Raw genomic sequence first — 17,636 nt, 5'->3', positions numbered from 1 at the left:
CTACTGTTGATTATGACATCTTCTTGATCTCATCTCATTATATGGTTTTCGAAATAAAGCAATATAAACTGAGCGATTGCAGTTTGAGTTGGCATGGTGGTAAGGAGGTAGGTTCATTTTCAGGCCGACTTGTCTCCCATGCCCCAGCCAGCCAAAGCCAACAAGTGGCCGGTGGTTTAAGTTAACTAGTCAAGCCCTTTTTAATCGTCTTCTCCTAACCTTTTCTAACGCGTAGGCGTGTCTAGAGAAGCAATCGAAATCACCAACTGTCACACCTTTTCTTAATGTTACTACACAGTTACTCAATAGATACTGATAAAACACGATTCTAATGAATCTGAATCGTCTGTTTCAAAATTTTATCCAGTTGCTCGAGCAACTATTTTTGCCACGATTCTAATAAACTTTATCAATTTTCGTTCATAATATTGTAATGTTGATAGTCGTCAGTCTAGACAGAAGGAAAAGACCGCACTCGGAGAAGAAAATATTTTATTTAAAACAAACCATCTTGGATTACATGCTGTCAATACTTGTCGACATGAATGGCAAATCCATTAATTCATCGTCATATTTGTGAATTATCAAAAGACGTGTGCTATTAGTAAGGCCGCAGGGCTTTAATGGTTTGTCGGGAACATGCGGAGATATTTTCAACTTAGTAAATTTTGAATTCAACTTTAACTCAGTACAGACTGAATTTAACTTTCTCAACTTTTAACTCAGTACAAATTGAATTTAACTTTCTCAAATTTGAACTCAGTACACATTCAATTTAACGTTGTCACTAGACAAAATTATTCCTCTGTACCGCTAGTGTCAGAGATACAGCAAAGCAGTCTGCAAACCCTTCTGAAACCGGCGAAAAGCCGTCGAACCTTGTCTCTAGCATTCAAGTTCGCTTCGCTCTTGGTTTGCTCATGTCCAAATCTGTCATTCTCTTCCGAGCTCAAACGATTGTGTGAGTCTGACTCGTCGTTCCAGGGTACTGCATCTGTGGTCAATCTAACATCTGAACTTTCCGATGATGTGCCTGCGAGCTTGCATGCCGCGTTTCTGTCATCGATCTTCTCAGCTTTCGATCCAGGGTTAACCTTCTTGTCGTCGGATGCGGTCTTCTGTTCTTGCTTATCTCCGTCGAGTTGTGGAAGCCTGTCAGATAACTTCTGCTTGTCGTCTGGTTTCTTCCCAAATTCTTGTTTCTCTTCTGAAAGTGCAGCGGACATCTTGTCGCTATTCAGGGAATCCAGACTATATTTCCGCCACGTCTGCTTCCGAATGCGACGCTCCTCTTCCTTCATGCGTTTCCTGCATCCGTCTCTCATCGCCTTGACGGTTTTCTTAGACTCCTCCGTTCTAAGACTGATCTTCTTCTCCTGTTTGTCTTTCAATGCCAAGTGTCCGTCTTCAGTCTCCAGAGCCTCCAGGATGTCTTCGATAGTGTACTGGTACAGACGATCTGTGCCGTTGGGCGGCGCTCCTAACTTCTCGTCGACAGGTGCGGCTTTGGTCCACGTTTCTGGGATGGAGAGCGGTTCCACACCTTTACTGCCGGGAAACTTCGGTCGGTCTGTAACCTCACCATGGCGTTCTCTTTCGAACTGTCGCAACCCTTCTTCTATGTCGTCCACCGTGTACAACGTCTGGGTCCCACTGTCTTCATTATCAGAATCTACGGCGAACACAGGAGAAATAAGGTTACACATTATACATTTGTTTAACAGAAATAAATAAGATCCTATATGCTGGTGTACAAGTTCTCTCTCTCAAATGCTGGTATGATTGATTTTCGATTGTGTGTTTTGACAATGCGACTATTCAATCAGAACTTCACCCCCTCCATATATCCTGGCTATGTGATCAACTAATCTTCCAACGATGAATTTTACAGTCTCCATGTTTTTAAAGTCATCTGCCCTCACCAGGTTTAAATTAATAGTGGTTACATTTTTATGCCAACCCCGTCTTACCGTTATGGCTTGATGGGAGACTTAAACAAGTAGAAACGAGCTCGAGGATTCGAAAATCATTTCTTGGTGGAATTTTGTGAAATCTGGGCAATTTAGGAGTGGCTTTGGTAGGAAACAACGTTGGGAAACGGAATAAAAAGAATCGTGACCAAATCAAAAGAACATGCCATGTATGGCTGACGAAAGTGATGAAGTTATGAATACCGCACAATGCAGTAAAACAACAATACAACGTAATATATACAAAGTACAAATAAGAAATATACACAATTTGTCAGCAAATGTACAGATAATTACATATCAAAAAGAAGCATTGAAATGATCGATATAATACACGAATAAAGTTCACCTGACAAAGGAGATCTCAGTGTGGCCGCAAGGCAAGGCGAGAGTAACTGTCCATGCCATATCTATCTAAACTGAAGTGTAAACTTTAATACTTATCTTACCTTGTCTTTCTGCCTTGGGACTGGCGTCGTCCTCTTCACCTATATAGAACAGAACTGTATTCCCGACGTCCGACATTATGATGTCAAGTTGTCGCAGATTTGGAGTCCAAAGTCAAGATATCCCAACACAAGATCACGCCTCCTCTTTTCTTTACTGACTGACGGCGCAGATTGTTTTGGGGGCAACACTGCAACAGTCGGGATAGATGACGTGTTCTACAACACACTACGTCTAAACAATCGACGTGTCACCATGGAGACGAGTGTTCGATAAAACTATGGTACGGTATTCTGGAATGCCACGCGCGATCTGCTGAAAGCGTTCTATGGACCAAATATATAATTTCAAAGTCCTTGTCTATGGACTAGTTTATCAAAATTTAATGTCATGTTTTCAAGGTTGATACACTGAAATGTATGCTGGATTGCATTTCTATCGTAAGTGCTAGGTTCATCGTATTTCTGTTCGTTCCGCCTGTAGCTAGTGTACATGGGATTTGTTCTCTACACCCCATCCCTGGCTCTTAACGCAGGTGAGTGTGATTTTACAAATACATTAACATGAACGTGTAGTGTCATCCTACGAACAGTAGCCATATGCATAAGCATTAGCTTCTATCATAAAATGTACAAACAAACAAACAACTAAAGGATGGTGGCACCCTTGTGCGTCTAATAATGTCGTGCACAATGTCTGTATTCGTGCACTAATGTCGTGCACTCTGTGCTACATGGCGACATGTTTCCCCTTGGTTAAATAAGGAATAAATGAAATATCAAATTATACAAATAGAATAGTTCGTTGTGAGATTTGCCCAAGATTGTCCTCTTGACACTGAGATCAAACACAACCTCGTGTTTGAATTTATTCCTAAAATGTTTTCTCTTTGTCGATGATTTCTTCTTTTGTTCGAATGTAGTAACTGGCCTGACGCTTTGGGGAGAAATCTCCAAGCAAATCTATCGGTGGCAAGGCAGTATCAAAATGGACAACCAGTACCAAAAGCCACCTTGTTGGCCATTGACATTGACACCGATAGACCTGCTTGGAGATTATCTTTAAGTTGGTGAACCACACGCCTTACAGCCTTTTGTAAGAAATTGGATCTATTGACAGAGACACAGTCAAAAAGGGTTTAGTTTGGTCAACGTCTCCTTGTTGCACAAAGTAGAATTAAAATTTGGATGTGCCAAATAAATCTAAAAAATGGGAATCCCTTTGCGAGCCTTCTACGATTTCCCCATTCCCGAAAATACCGAATTTCGGCAATTTGATGGTCGTCTTAGTCACTTTTTAGGAGACGGCCGTGAGCGGTACTGCAGGTTAGGCTCTCATAGGGTATATCGTCTCGTCATATGAAAGTTTGAAAATAAACAACACGTTAGGCTTAATGCTAGTATTCATTTTCTCTGACAGTTCCAGACGTCTTGATATATATTTCAAATGGCTTTTCAAACTTTATAAATCTGTAGTTGATCTAAAAGGGTCGATTGTTGGGCGCCGTGCGAGGGGCGCATATAACACCGTGGCCGCCCTGCGAAGCGCCGCCTATATTCATGTATGCATCACTTCTTGTACGTTAAGTGTATTCTAATGATATATGTGGACATCATCCACTTTCTCTAGAGAACTGTGGCCCTTTCCTGACCTGTTCCTCCACTTATATGAAAAACAATAGACCACAAAATGATATGACTAGAACAAACCTGCAAAATGCAGACTGGTTTACTGAAAACACACTACTGTGCATAACTGTGCACGCTACCTTGTAAAGTCATGTTATCTTAAATCACCTGTTTAAACAGAAGAAAAGACATCGTACCTTAACAACCTGTTCAATCTACAATTCTAGTAATGTATCCGGCAGCGAAAAGTTCACTTCTGCAAAGGCTCCGACCGAAGACCGAAAATGTTCAGCAGACATGATCTCAAAATTATGTTTTGACGTATAAGCCGAGAATGAAGCTCTTATGGGCTCTTATGTCTTATGTGTTTTTTTATAGTCCAGGTCTTTCCTGATATTGTCCTGGATCTAGAGTCTATTTCTCTGACTACCAAAACACCAGGAATGAATCAGAGATGGGCCGATTCTTAAATCCCGATACTTGCGGCACAAGAGGGACTGCGCGAGTGGTTAGATCAGGAGCTTTCTAGTCATAAATTGAGGACGCTTCAGAATCGGTGCTTATATCATTTCCTGGCACATAAAAGAAGTAAGACAAGAGGCTTCGCCATTACAACCTATTGCTTCAAAAGACAGAACTTACGATTTTCTTCGAACTGTGTTCTACAAAACTGAACCAACTGTCTTCTGAAACACTAAGCTACGAATATTGTAACATGATTATGGACTTATAAACTGGTCAATTCTTCATTCACGACTATGCGGTGACCATTACTGAAGTTTGATACACCATTCTCCTTCTTCCAAGAACCTCCGTGCTCCTTCGCTTCTTCGTCTGGTGAAAATGTTGGGTTGCTAGTGGCCGTTGACATACTGATGTCTACAGCTTCCTTGTCCTGTAAACAAGGAGATAAGTAAAAGGTAAGATAAGGTACGTAAATATTGGTAGGTAGGTAACCCCCCATTGCATTTTATAGGTCGTGGGGGCTGTAATACTACATGTAGGTGAAGGAGCCCATTCCTCTCTTTCCACCCTTTTACCAGAGAAGCGGACTGGAGCTATAATAGGATGGATACCAGGCTTACTGTAGATTGAGACGTCACTCACTCTCACTCACTCACTCACTCACTCACTCACTCACTCACTCACTCACTCACTCACTCACTCACTCACTCACTCACTCACAAACACACACACACACACACACACAAACACATACACATACACATACACACACACACACAAACAGAGACACACACACACACACACACGATGTCTGTCCTTGGTGCTGATGTGTTATCGGCTGGTTGACGAATTCTCTTTGGCAAGGTTCCTAGCTCATATTGTTTAACAGAACAACATGTTAGTGCTGATTGATCGTTGAGTACTAACTTATCGCTCACTTTTACCGAGTTACTCGCCAGTCTGCCGATGGGACATCCCTACTTACCCCCTCCCCATGTCTGACTCCACAGCGCAGCCACTCCAGCCAGCGGTTGGGCAGGCAGCAGAACACGCTGTCGTAGAACGGGACGATCAGTTTAGGGTCCACTTTCTTCGGATCCTGTGGGCCTGTGAACAAACAGATAAACGTGTTTGTTCTTTCTGGATTAAAGTAAGAAATATTCGAACACAGGTGACTGTCGTTACGCAAATGTCACCTTATGAACTCGCCTTTCTGCAGAAACTGACTGTGTATCTCGTAAGAAACATAAGCAGTTTTCCTACAAATACAATTTGCTTGCTTGCAATTGATTGCTTCAGAACTTCTGCACAAGCTATCTGTCGAATTGTTTCATGATGAATCAATCCTGAATCCAGTGATACCATTGTCAGATCCCCCTCCTACAGTTCAATCAGAATTTTGCATGATCCTGACGACAGGCAACAACATTAATTATAATCATGATTAGCAAAGTTCACATACCAGTTACGAAGCTGACTAAGAGTCCCACGATGACGCAGCTCAGCGTGGCCACCGCTCCGAGGTAGATGTAAGACAGCTCGTACAGCGCTGATTCAGGGGGACTGCATGGGGAAATGAACATTATCTGTCAGAAACCCGTTACTGTCACACTGTTCCTTCTGGTGATAATGACGACATTTTTTTCTTACAGTGATGCAATTTAGGTAAAGAATAATGGTTACGGCATTCCTGAACGTTGAGGCAAAGCTTTAAGGTTGACATCGTCGACAGTGATTAGTGTTGACCGCTAGCCCTAGTGAGCAACTTCCGCTAATAGTCATTTTGATTAACTGGTACCGGAGCTTGGAAAAAAGGTTACTAAGTTCTTTTTCTTCTTTTTTTTGTCGATTGAGGTTAATCATGATGCTCAAGTATATGTAGCTAGTAGCGCAATGTTGCTTCACTAAGCCTCGTGTTTTCAGCCAAACACACCGGGTCACCTCTACTCTTCTCGATAAGTGTGTTGGGTTCTCTTACGATCAGAGGCTTGACGCTTGAGGCCAACGCCTGAAGCTTCCTCATACTGGTAAAATTAATCAATTAAATGAAATACAAGGGGACGCCGGCTTTACGTCACCATTCGAAATGACGAAAACCTCTTACACTAGCTTTGAAGATGTAATTGTTACTTACTATCCATCGTCAGTGGGTCCAGCCGCAGTGGTGATGTTGTATTGAGTCATCAGCGTCACAGATATGGTGGAGCTCGTGGTGAAGTTTGCCGTGACGTTCGCGGAACATCCTTCGGTAGAGATCGGCGGCATCGCCCGAGCCCGCGGCCACACGATCGCGCCCATCCCGATCCACAGGGTAAGGACAAGGCTGCATATCAGGCCTGCAAGACCTCCCTGCGGAATAGAACATGAACATAGTAAATAGTCTCATAGTAAATCAAACCCATCAAGCGCCTCCCCCTTGCGCCCAAGGTCATATTGCACCAATAAGTAATCCACACATCGTACAGCATTTGGAAAGAAAAATTGGATCTATTAGTAGAAAACAGACTAATCACCCTTGTATTTGTTTAACGTCTTGTTCTTGAACGAAATAGCTTTCAAATTTGGACGTGATAGACCTTTCTAACGTGAGTTACGTGACAATTTACGGAAATGTACACTCGACCATTTCTGTTGGTAAAATGCGAAAGAAATATAATATCTAATATCCCATTGTTTTGTTAGTGAAATGTCCTCAATATTGTTATTCTTGATTTCAGATGCTCACATTTTTAAAATCAAAGTCAAAGCATCCTCAAAAACGAAAACTCCTTCGCGAGCCTTTCGCGATTTCCCCATTCGCGACAAGACCTAAATTTGGCAATTTGACGGTCGTTTAAGCCACTTTTCTCGCACCGGCCGGGAGTGATACTGCAGATTAGGCTCTGATAGGGTTTATCGTCCTGATGAGTAAAATGTGGAAATATACAAGACAGCACACTTAAAGCTGGTGAAAACTTTCGCAAACATATCCAGGTGGCTTTGCATACAATTAGAATGACTTTTGAGACTTTTTGAAACACGAGTTGATATAAAATGGATCGATTTTAGGCACCGCCCTAGGAACCCACGTAACACCGTGCCCTCCCGTAGAAGCGCCACCTATGATCATTTCTCGCACGAAATCTTAGGATATATTTGAGTATCATTCGCTTTTCCCGTGACAACCTTCGTGCGCGGATGTCATCCATTAAATCGAGTCAGTGAAGCCTACCGTTTAATGAAAGAAACGTATGGAAAACACACGTAATACGTTGTAAAACAAATGCGACTACATGCTTTATAGATACATGCATTTGTGTGAAATTGACAAGTTCATGCACACCCACCCATTTGTTTGCGCACGGGAACATCATGCCGAGCACGAAGATCCCGAGGATCGGGCCGCCGATCATGCCGAACAGACTGATGACCGCTGAGAACACCGGGCCCAGGTTAGAGGCGATGAACGCCATCAGGATCGTCAACAGGCCAAACCCCATGGCTGGTGTGAAGAAGGAAACGCATTGGGTTATAGATATTGTTTAAGATGTACTAGTTATCTCCATGAAAAATTGAGACATTGTTTTGGATGTGTCCGTCTGTCTGTCTATCTGTTTGTCTGTATCTCTCTTGATTTTTTGGTGGCAGATAGCTTGTGATGTAAGGATAAATGGTGTAGGTTTGGGCCTCCTAGCAGCTTGCTCTGGAACTACAGGGGGTTTTATGTGTCTGGTGATGCCAACAATCAGGCGAGTAAACTTAACACGAGGCGTCAGTACGTGACCGAATAGAGGCCTCCGTGGTTTCCAACTCTTCCCACCTGCATGTTCATTGTTTGTTCACACAATCGGCAAATCACCTTTTACGGCGTAATGTATACGTAAAACACCAGTTTTGCACAATAACTAACAGCTGCACAAGACCAGACTGATGGGATTGCACTTGCACCGGGACGGCCCTACTCTTATTGCTGAGTGTGGTGGTTCTTTAACGTGTGGCTGTATTCGAAAACAGGTCTTCTGCTTTACGTCCCATTCCGTTCAATTCAACAGCTAAGAAGATCTTTGATAGGAAAGATGGCTTCTGTTCAACCAGGCCGCCTTTAGTTATGATTTTCAAATCACGAGGTCGGTATAGCTGATATATAAGTTGTATAAGTACGTGTGAACACACTTTGGATATTGAGCCGTATGTACGTACCTAGAACCTTAGATATCCAGGTGTACCGCTCGTCGCTGAGGTCGGGGAAGCAGGGCTTGACGAAGTCCTCCAGCGCCACGGCGGCGAGCGCGTTCAGTCCCGAGGACATGGTGCTGAGGGCCGCGCTGAACACGCAGGCCGTGAAGAGACCAGGCATGCCCGGAAACTTACCCAGGATGTCCATCACAAAGTACGGCATCATCTGTTGGTATAGACAGCTTTTGAGTAGATATGAGAAGCACTAGGATATGGGAAAACCGTGAAAAGCCTATTTTGCACATCGCGCTCAAAATGTATTTCATTCTTACAAAAACCAGTGTCACTTTCCGCGAAATCTTTCATTCCCTACTCAGGCCTCAGGGACCTGTGACTGTTCGTGTATGGGGGCTGCAACCTTCTAACAGCAAATATTAACAAGAAAAGCCGAATAAACAACTATCCAACCAGAGGGTGATTGCGAAGGTGGCGACCTTCTCATCTGCCTCGGTTTCTGACCGGGCCGGAACAGAGCTTTGGTTGGTACACTTTGTACGTATAGGCTTTCGTCGTTTTTAGGCCACGTCCCGGACCGATTCTCAAGGCCGGACCCAACATTTTACAACACCACCGGCCTTCAGAAAACTGGGCATATGAGAAGGTCACAATCTTCGCAGTTCTCCTCTGGTTGGAGGGTAAAATAGCCCACCTGGTCCGAGTTCTGGATGTATCCTACAGTCTTCGGGTCGCAGTTATAGTACCGTGCGTACATCACCATTCCACTCAGGACCGCGAAGAGGATGAACACTATCAGTCCCAGGATGTTCCAGTAGAGAGCTCTGTAACACAATTTTAGCCATTAGGGCTTATCTTATCGTCCTTACGGGCCCACCACATACGTCGTGGGATCTGAGGGCATTCCGGGGATAGACGTGCAAATGTCCTGCAAAATTTCGCTCTCTTGTTAGCAGTCTTAGAATGTTGTCAGCGGTTGGTTCTGTCTGCAGCTAGCTTGCTTGAAAATGCTGCGACATTGTACGACGACCTAGGGCAAATGTGTCCACATATAGCACTCCCGCACTAACGGTGCGAGCCGTACATAAAGACAGTATGAGGCAGAGGGAGTGGACTTCCTTCACATCGGAGGAGAAAAGAAATCACGGGCTTCATTTGAAGAGCCTTTTGATTTTTCTGTTTCGTTGCGTATCTTTAAACATAGTGAAGACTTCAAACATCAATACTCACTGCTGTGCCTTTTTAATGGACGGACAGCTGAGGTACCTCTGCACCTGTGCCTGGTTAACTGCGTACATGGCACATCGGAAGAACGAACCTCCCACCAGGATGTTCCAGGTCGTGTGGCGAACCCGCGGGTCTGGGTCAAAACTTCAGCCGGGTCAAGGGGAAGGAAGACGTGAAAACAAGACGGATTAATTTTCAGCGAGTGTAAGTTCTTAAAACATCAAGCTCTTTGGAGAAAACGGTGGTGTATATATATTTACAAAATGTGTTCAAAGTTGAAGTTACAATCAGTCTGATCTTCCACGTGACATGTCTTGTCTTTGCACATTCCATCCACACACATCTGATAATTCCAAGATGTTGACAGCCAGACACATTTTAGGGGATATATATAGTAAAGATCTTATCATAAACCTGTAACGCGCTAAAAAAATAAAACATCCTTTCTTACTTGAAGAACTCCAGCCTCTGTCCCTGACGGTTGATTTCCCAGACGCGAGCCGGTCCGCCTGCCTCGATAGTTCCCTGGATGATGACGGCCAGAAACCCGGCCACCATCACAAACACCTGGAACGTGTCTGTCCACATCACAGCCTTCATACCGCCCTGAAGGGAGACAAGAACCTCATGTAAACCACGGGGAAACACTGGAGAGAACATTTGCATTGTGAGCAGGATCACATCACCATGAAGAACACTTGCCTGTGATCTTGTTTATCTCTTTACACATATCCATGATATCTATATTATCAACCGACCATCAACTTAAAGATAATCTCCAAGCAGATCTATAAGTGTCAATGCAGTGTCAAAGGGGCCAGTCAGATGGCATTTGGTACTGGTTGGCCCTTTTGATACTGCCTTGCCATCGATAGATTTGCTTGGAGATTACTTAAAGATACCGCAATACGTCACTTACCAAGCTAGTATAAAACGTGCAGACCACGCCCATCCCTATGACGGCTCCCCAAAGCGTCAGGCCAGTTACTACATTCGAACAAAAGAAGAAGTCATCGACATAAGAAATCTTTATCAGATTAAATTTAACCACGAGGTTGATTTGATATCAATGTCATGACAATCTTTGGCAAATCTCACATCGAACTGTTCTATTTGATATACAACAGACAATACAGAGTGCACTTTTATTAGACACACGAGTGACACCATCCTTTATTTGTCTGTACATTTTATGATAGAAGCTATTGCTTCTGACGTGTGTTCCTAGCAGGTCACAACATATTCATATATTTGTAAAATCACACTCACCTGCGTTAAGAGCCAGGGATGGCGTGTAGAGAACAAGTCCCATGTACACCAGCTGCAGGCGAAACAAACAAAAATACGATGAACCTAGCACTTACGATAGAAATGCAATACAGCATACAGTCAACCTTTAACATATGGCATACAATACTAATAAACTAGTCCATAGACAATGACTTAAAAATAATGTCCTTGGTCCATAGAACGTTTCAGCGGATCGCGAGTGGCATTCCAGAATACCGCACCATCGTTTTATCAAACAACCGTCTCCATGGCGACACGTCCATTGTTTAGATGTAGCGTGTTGTAGAACACGTCATCTACCCTGACTGTTGCAGTGTTGCCAAGAAAACAATCTGCGCCGTCAGTCAGTGAAAGAAGAGGCGTGATCTTGTGTTGGGAGACTTGACTTTCAGCCATACGCTGGACTCAAAATCTGCGACAACTTAGTGCAATGTCGGACGTCGGGAATACAGTTGTGTTCTATATAGGTGAAGAGGACGACTACAGTTCAAAGGCAGAAGCACAAGGTAAGATAAGTATTAAAGTTCTCACTTCAGTTAAGATAGATATTCCATGCCCTTGGACAGCTACTCTCGCCTTGCCTTGCGGCCACGCTGAGATCTCCTTTGTCAGGTGAACTTTAGTCGTGTATTATATAATTTCAATGTACCTATTTGATATGTTGTTATTTGTTTGTTTGTTGACAAAATGTGTATATTTTCTTATTGTAATTTCTATACTTGACGTTGTATCGTTGTTTCACTGCATTACACGGTATTCATAGCTTCATCACTTTCGTCAGTCATACATGGCATGTTCTTTCAACTTGGTCACGATCATTTTGATACAGTTAGCCAACGTGTTGCCGCAATTTTACTTGAACGTGCCAAGAAACACACGGTGTCCAATGTGTTTGATGTAGCTTTTGATCCGTGGCACGTGCGAACCATATAACATGTCTTTTACCATGCGGCATGTAGACATGTATACTCTCACGGAAATAGACGGGAATGAAGGGGGGGCGAAATAGTTACAGCTTATGTCATTATGATACATTCAATCCTACTGAAAAATAGAGAAAAAGATCCTGATTTTTTTATTTCTATTAATCAAATGTATACTAATAATGTGTCTTTTTCATTCTGCTTTGTGTTTGCCGTAGATTCTGATAATGAAGACAGTGGGACCCAGCCGTTGTACACGGTGGACGACATACAAGAAGGGTTGCGACAGTTCGAAAGAGAACGCCATGGTGAGGTGACAGGCCAACCGAAGTTTCCCGGCAGTAAAGGTCTGGAACCGATCTCCATCCTAGAAATGGTGACCAAAGACGCACCTGCCGACGAGAAGTTAGGAGCGCCGCCTAACGACACAGATCGTCTGTACACTATCGAAGACATCCCGGAGGCTCTGGAGACTGAAGACGGACACTTGTCATTGAAAGACAAACATGAGAAGAAGATCAGTCTTAGAACGGAGGAGTCTAAGAAAACCGTCAAGGCGATGAGAGACCGATGCAGGAAACGCATGAAGGAAGAGGAGCGTCGCATTCGGAAGCGGACATGGCGGAAATATAGTCTGGATTCCCTGAATAGCGACAAGATGTCCGCTGCAGTTTCAGGAGAGAAACAAGAATTTGCGAAGAAACAAGACGACGAGAAGTTATCTGACAGGCTTCCACAGCTCGACGGAGATAAGCAGGAACAGATGACTGCATCTGACGGCAACAACGACGACAGAGCAACAGAGTCAGAGTCAGACTTACATGATCGTTTGAGCTCGGAAGAGAATGACACATCTGGACATGAGCAAACCACGGGAAAAGAGAACCTGAATGCTAGAAACAAGGTTCGACGGCTTTTCGCCGGTTTCAGAAGGGTTTGCAGATGGCTTTGCTGTATCTCTGACACAAGCGGTTCAGAGGAATGATATTGTCTAGTGACAATGTTAAATTGAATGTGTACTGAGTTGAAAGGTGAGAAAGTTTGATTCGATGTGTAATGAGTTAATAGTAAAAGTTGAGAAAGTTTAATTCAATTTGTACAGAATTAAAAGTTGACAAAGTTAAATTGAATGTGTACTGAGTTAAAAGCTGAGAAAGTTAAATTCAATGTGTAATGAGTTAATAGTATATCCGCATGTTCTCGACGAACCATTAATGCCCTGCGGCCTTATCAGTATCACACGTTATTTGGTAATTCACAAATATGATGATGAAGTATTTGCCATTCATGTCGACAACTATTGACAGTACCTAACCCAATATGGTTTGTTTATGAATAAAATTTGTTATCTTCAGATGGTGTGTGGAGTTTTCCCCCTGTGTCTAGACGCTCCATTCACCTATCAACATTATACAAAATTATGAACGAAAATTGGTTGAGTTTCGTTAAAAGTGTCTGCATGTACTTACATTAAATAAGAAAGGGTGTGTGGCAGTGTGTGATTTCCATTGCTTCTCTAGCCTACCAGTTTCTATTGTCCTTTAGAAACTTTAACAATTCAGATAAAAGGCGTGTAGTCTGTATAACGCAAACTCCAGCTGTCCGAGGATTTCTGTCCCCTCCCCGGACGGCTAGGCGGTTACAGGGCGGCAATCCGTTACAGGAGCTTGATTGAGTTTAGGCTAAAAGGCGTGGTGTGGGTGAAAAATAACAATATTCGTTTGACCCGTTCATAACAGTTTTCAAAATATGTTGTTATGGTGCTAAGTGCTAACACTTGTTGATAAAATGTTTGCTTAGCTCTTCAACATACTGACCATGTTCACCACGAAGAGGACGGTACACAGTAAACGAACAGTCTTGGAGAACCGGATTTCCAGGTACTGGAAGGGGACAATAAAAACCAATTATTTCCAAGGAGAAATAGGTTATATTTGTGTGACCCTTTATTTCCATAATAATGATTGGAATATGATACAAAATCTAAAAGGATGGTATAAAAGACAACTGAACACACAAAACGTAAAAGCAAATCGTTCTTCATCGATGGAATTCGTTGAGCAATCTGTCAAATCTTCGGGCGCTCAGCGGTCGCAGCGTGGTCGCAGCCTCTAGTGGGAAAGAGTATAAAGCCCCTGTCACACGTCACAAGTCCGAATGGGTTGCGTCTTAACATGTTTTTGGTTTGCAGCCGAAGAACTGATTTCTTAGGTTCGATCACTAGGCTGCACAATGGTGGGTTAAAGTAGAAAACAACTTTTCCCCCGCAAACCTTATTTAAACCAAAAAAAATGTTGATGCGCAACTCACGCGCACTTGAATATACGCACAAGTGTGACAGGGCCCTTACATCCAGCAGCTATAAGGCACATGATCGAATTACGAAAATGTAAAACAGTGACAGCATATCTGTAGTAACAGAAATGTAAAAACCTCGTAAGTGCTGGTCAGGCCCAGGTTGTAGAAGGTCGGTACAAATAGCCTCGCTACCAGCACCATGCTCAAGGAACCCGACACCGCGAAAAACCAGAACATGGTGCCGTTTCTGTACACCTCTGCAGGACTTCCCAGCACCGTGACAGCGGAGACGAACGAGGCTAGCAAGGACATGACCACGGGTAACATTGACATGGACTGGGGAAAAAACGAATTGAAGCAATGATAAACGTGTTACATGTAAAATCTGTCCATGTAGCTAGAGCCTATACGGCAATATACCGTTGGTCTCACAATCACTAGTCGGACAGAAAAGCACAATATTGCCGACGAACAGAAATTGCCAGGGTATTCTTAAATTCGTAGTCTCTAATAGACATAGTCAAACAGAGTTGCACGTACGTCGATAAAGGTTAGACATGTAGTTAATAAAAGACGCCAAAGAACAGTTACTCAACCAACTGGATAGATTTTGGAAATGGTCAGACGTTTTAAGTAGCAAAAAGTACCATCCGCGAACTATGAATTGATATACGTAACTCTATGACTGGCTATCTTCTCCGGCAAACTATTCCGCCTACTTGTTCAATTTCTACGCAGAGACTAGCATTGCCGTACCCAACACACACAGTTTCAATGTTAACTTTGCCTTTATATATGCTGCTGAATGCAGTGCTGATCGATGTTGTGTAGGTTGCTTTCTGTTCAGGCTTACAAACGGTATAGTCAATCTTTAGTTAACAATAGCAATGAGCCCTGAAAGTTTTTTGTGACTGACCTTATCAGCCATGAGGAACTCCTTCTGTGTGCTCTGCTTCCCGCCCGTGCATGCGTAGTACAGCCCGATGCCTGCCGACACGCACAGCATGACGGAGAACACCACGTAGTCCCACACGCCGAAGTACAGCGGCTCGGTTGCCATGGTAACTCAGCACTATTGGGACAGAAGCAAAAATACTTTCTTGGACGGTTTTAACGGACACATTAAAATTCTTTACACAAGTCATTTGAAAATGAATTAAAGCAAAGACTATTTCGACAAACATTTCTTCACATTACGTTCTTAGACTTTTTGCTAATCTTAGGTTGTCGTGAACACTTTTCAGACCTAGGTGACGGTATGACGGGTATGACGGGTATGACGGGTGTTCTCGTCTCTTAAGCAGACCCAAATGCTTTGTGAAAATTGAACAGAAGCGGCCCATTGCATAAATCCGTCCGCCCGACCACACCTGATTACACATACATGCATCCACGGGGACTATTTTATCAAAAACGTGAACGTGAGCCGTCTATCAATGTCAAACAAACCCCCCAGAAACAAAAACAAAGACAAGCACGCACTTCAGAAGCTGCGGTACTTCAGACAAGGACAAATAGCAGCCAAAATCAACGTCAATGTCATATCCTACTTTCTTCCCAGTGCAAGCCTATTTGCATATATATATATATACATATCAACCTTTAGCACACTGAAGTAGCCGTTTGGCATCCAATTCTCTATTGCTTACAGAATTAGGCAGCAGGGAAAAAAATGTAATCTGAATCCATATTATTGGTGGTCACTATATTTGAAACCCCTAGATTATCGCACACTGGTCAGTGTGCTTAGCTGAACGTGACCGCACAAACATTTGAAAAGCGCACCTGGTCTAATAACTTACCGAACCATACCTAATGCCACCCAAGTTCTACCTCAAGTCTAACTCCGCAGAAGTTACTTGGGCGTTGAAACTTGAGCAAGTTGTTAAGAAATCCGTGTATAATAACTTCGCAATTCAGGAGCCAATATATACTTGACACATGGCCAAAGCTATCAGACTCTCTGAAGTGGCTTAACAGGCTCGGCAATCTTTTACAAGGGGGATACAGTCAACATTGGTCGGCATTTTAGACTCCTAAATAATCTAGAGTCTCCTACTAAGCATACAAAAGGTGGAGGGGGCTACTAATTCCCTAAGCACACTATATGTAAAGTGTCCTTATGTAACTGTTCCCTGGTGAGTTCACTCCCTCTTTAACACTCTACCTTCCCTGGGCAAATTTTAGAGCTATAAAGCCGGAAATGAGCAGTTCCTGCCAAGAGCTATATGATATTGAGCGGAGCTCGTTATCATCAAATAGTGTTTTCTTCACTAATTAACTTTTAACAATGGTCGCTTTTCTGTGTTTGCTTCGAAAACAGTCAAGCTTGTGTTTTAACTTCTCCCGAAAACGAACGTTTTCCTCAATGACAACGATTTCTTGATGGAAGCTTAGGTCCAAACATGATCACTTGTTGTAGGTTCTCAAAGATAGTGCAGTTGAAGTAATATCCTTTTCTTTTGATAGTTCCATTTTCACTGTGACGCTCCATTTTGCCCCAGTTTCAAGCGTTAATCAAATACTCCGATGGGGCGGTTCTAACGGTTGTGTAACTTGGCTCTGCATCATTTACGCAACGGGCCTGTCCAACATTTGAGCAACCTCCTTGATCTGAAAAGTTTCCTCTAGTCAAGGAGATTGCTCTAGTCTTGGTAACTTATAGTTTCGTCCCATGCAGTAAACAAAGTTATCAAGTTCGAAAAGTGTGCGGGGTAGCAGTAAGTTAAGACTCGAAGTAAGGAGGGGAAAAGAAATATTAGCACGCATGCCTGCCGGGAAAATACTGCCATCATTTTGTGACAAGTCTTACAATAGTCAGTTGTACCTGAAATGCACGAGGCGAGTAGTAATCTCCCGGACGGTAAGTGGCGTATGAAACACACTGTTACACAACAATTTTATCGCAGTTGTCGTCAGTACTTCTGTTGTATCACTGCATAAACAAACAGTATCAATTAGACAAGGGGTAAAGCTGTGCTTTGTGGCGATTTTAAATGTCTTCACACTGAAGAAGAACTCACCAAGTTTCTAGCCGACAGCGCAGCTCTCCTCAGTTCGAATGATTGATCAACTGAATCACGTGACCCTGCGTATTTGTGACGTCAGTTACTTGTTTGCACCGTTACCTTGACTACACAAGTTGGGTAATTTGCGTGTTTGTGAGACCTTATCAGTAAATGTGTGCACAGAATCAGCTTTGATGCCCCAAATTGTCT

The 17,636-nt window shown here is 43.1% G+C and overlaps 2 protein-coding genes across 2 annotated transcripts; one reads left to right on the top strand and one right to left on the bottom strand.

Annotated features, from left to right (window-relative positions):
- Positions 1-4,114: 4,114 nt before the first annotated feature.
- On the bottom strand, positions 4,115-17,476 carry LOC136442554 (sodium-coupled monocarboxylate transporter 1-like). The gene is made up of 15 exons (XM_066439470.1): positions 17,442-17,476; positions 15,335-15,490; positions 14,554-14,754; positions 13,938-14,003; positions 11,177-11,228; positions 10,827-10,894; positions 10,359-10,513; positions 9,911-10,051; positions 9,375-9,504; positions 8,690-8,891; positions 7,837-7,991; positions 6,645-6,859; positions 5,973-6,073; positions 5,496-5,617; positions 4,115-4,940 (listed from the first exon to the last, which is right to left on the bottom strand). Exons 2-15 carry the CDS (start codon positions 15,476-15,478, stop codon positions 4,773-4,775), a joined length of 1,920 nt encoding a protein of 639 aa, XP_066295567.1. The 5' UTR covers positions 15,479-15,490; positions 17,442-17,476; the 3' UTR covers positions 4,115-4,772.
- LOC136442556 (uncharacterized) lies at positions 11,452-13,611 on the top strand. Its single transcript, XM_066439473.1, has 2 exons — positions 11,452-11,703; positions 12,339-13,611. The coding sequence occupies exons 1-2, from the start codon at positions 11,628-11,630 to the stop codon at positions 13,103-13,105; spliced, it is 843 nt and encodes a 280-aa protein (XP_066295570.1). The 5' UTR covers positions 11,452-11,627; the 3' UTR covers positions 13,106-13,611.
- Positions 17,477-17,636: the final 160 nt, after the last annotated feature.

Source organism: Branchiostoma lanceolatum, chromosome 9 (genome assembly GCF_035083965.1).
Source record: "Branchiostoma lanceolatum isolate klBraLanc5 chromosome 9, klBraLanc5.hap2, whole genome shotgun sequence".
Taxonomy (NCBI): domain Eukaryota; kingdom Metazoa; phylum Chordata; class Leptocardii; order Amphioxiformes; family Branchiostomatidae; genus Branchiostoma; species Branchiostoma lanceolatum.
The sequence above is the reverse complement of the archived record's forward strand: the minus strand, read 5'-3'. Positions and strand labels throughout refer to the sequence as shown.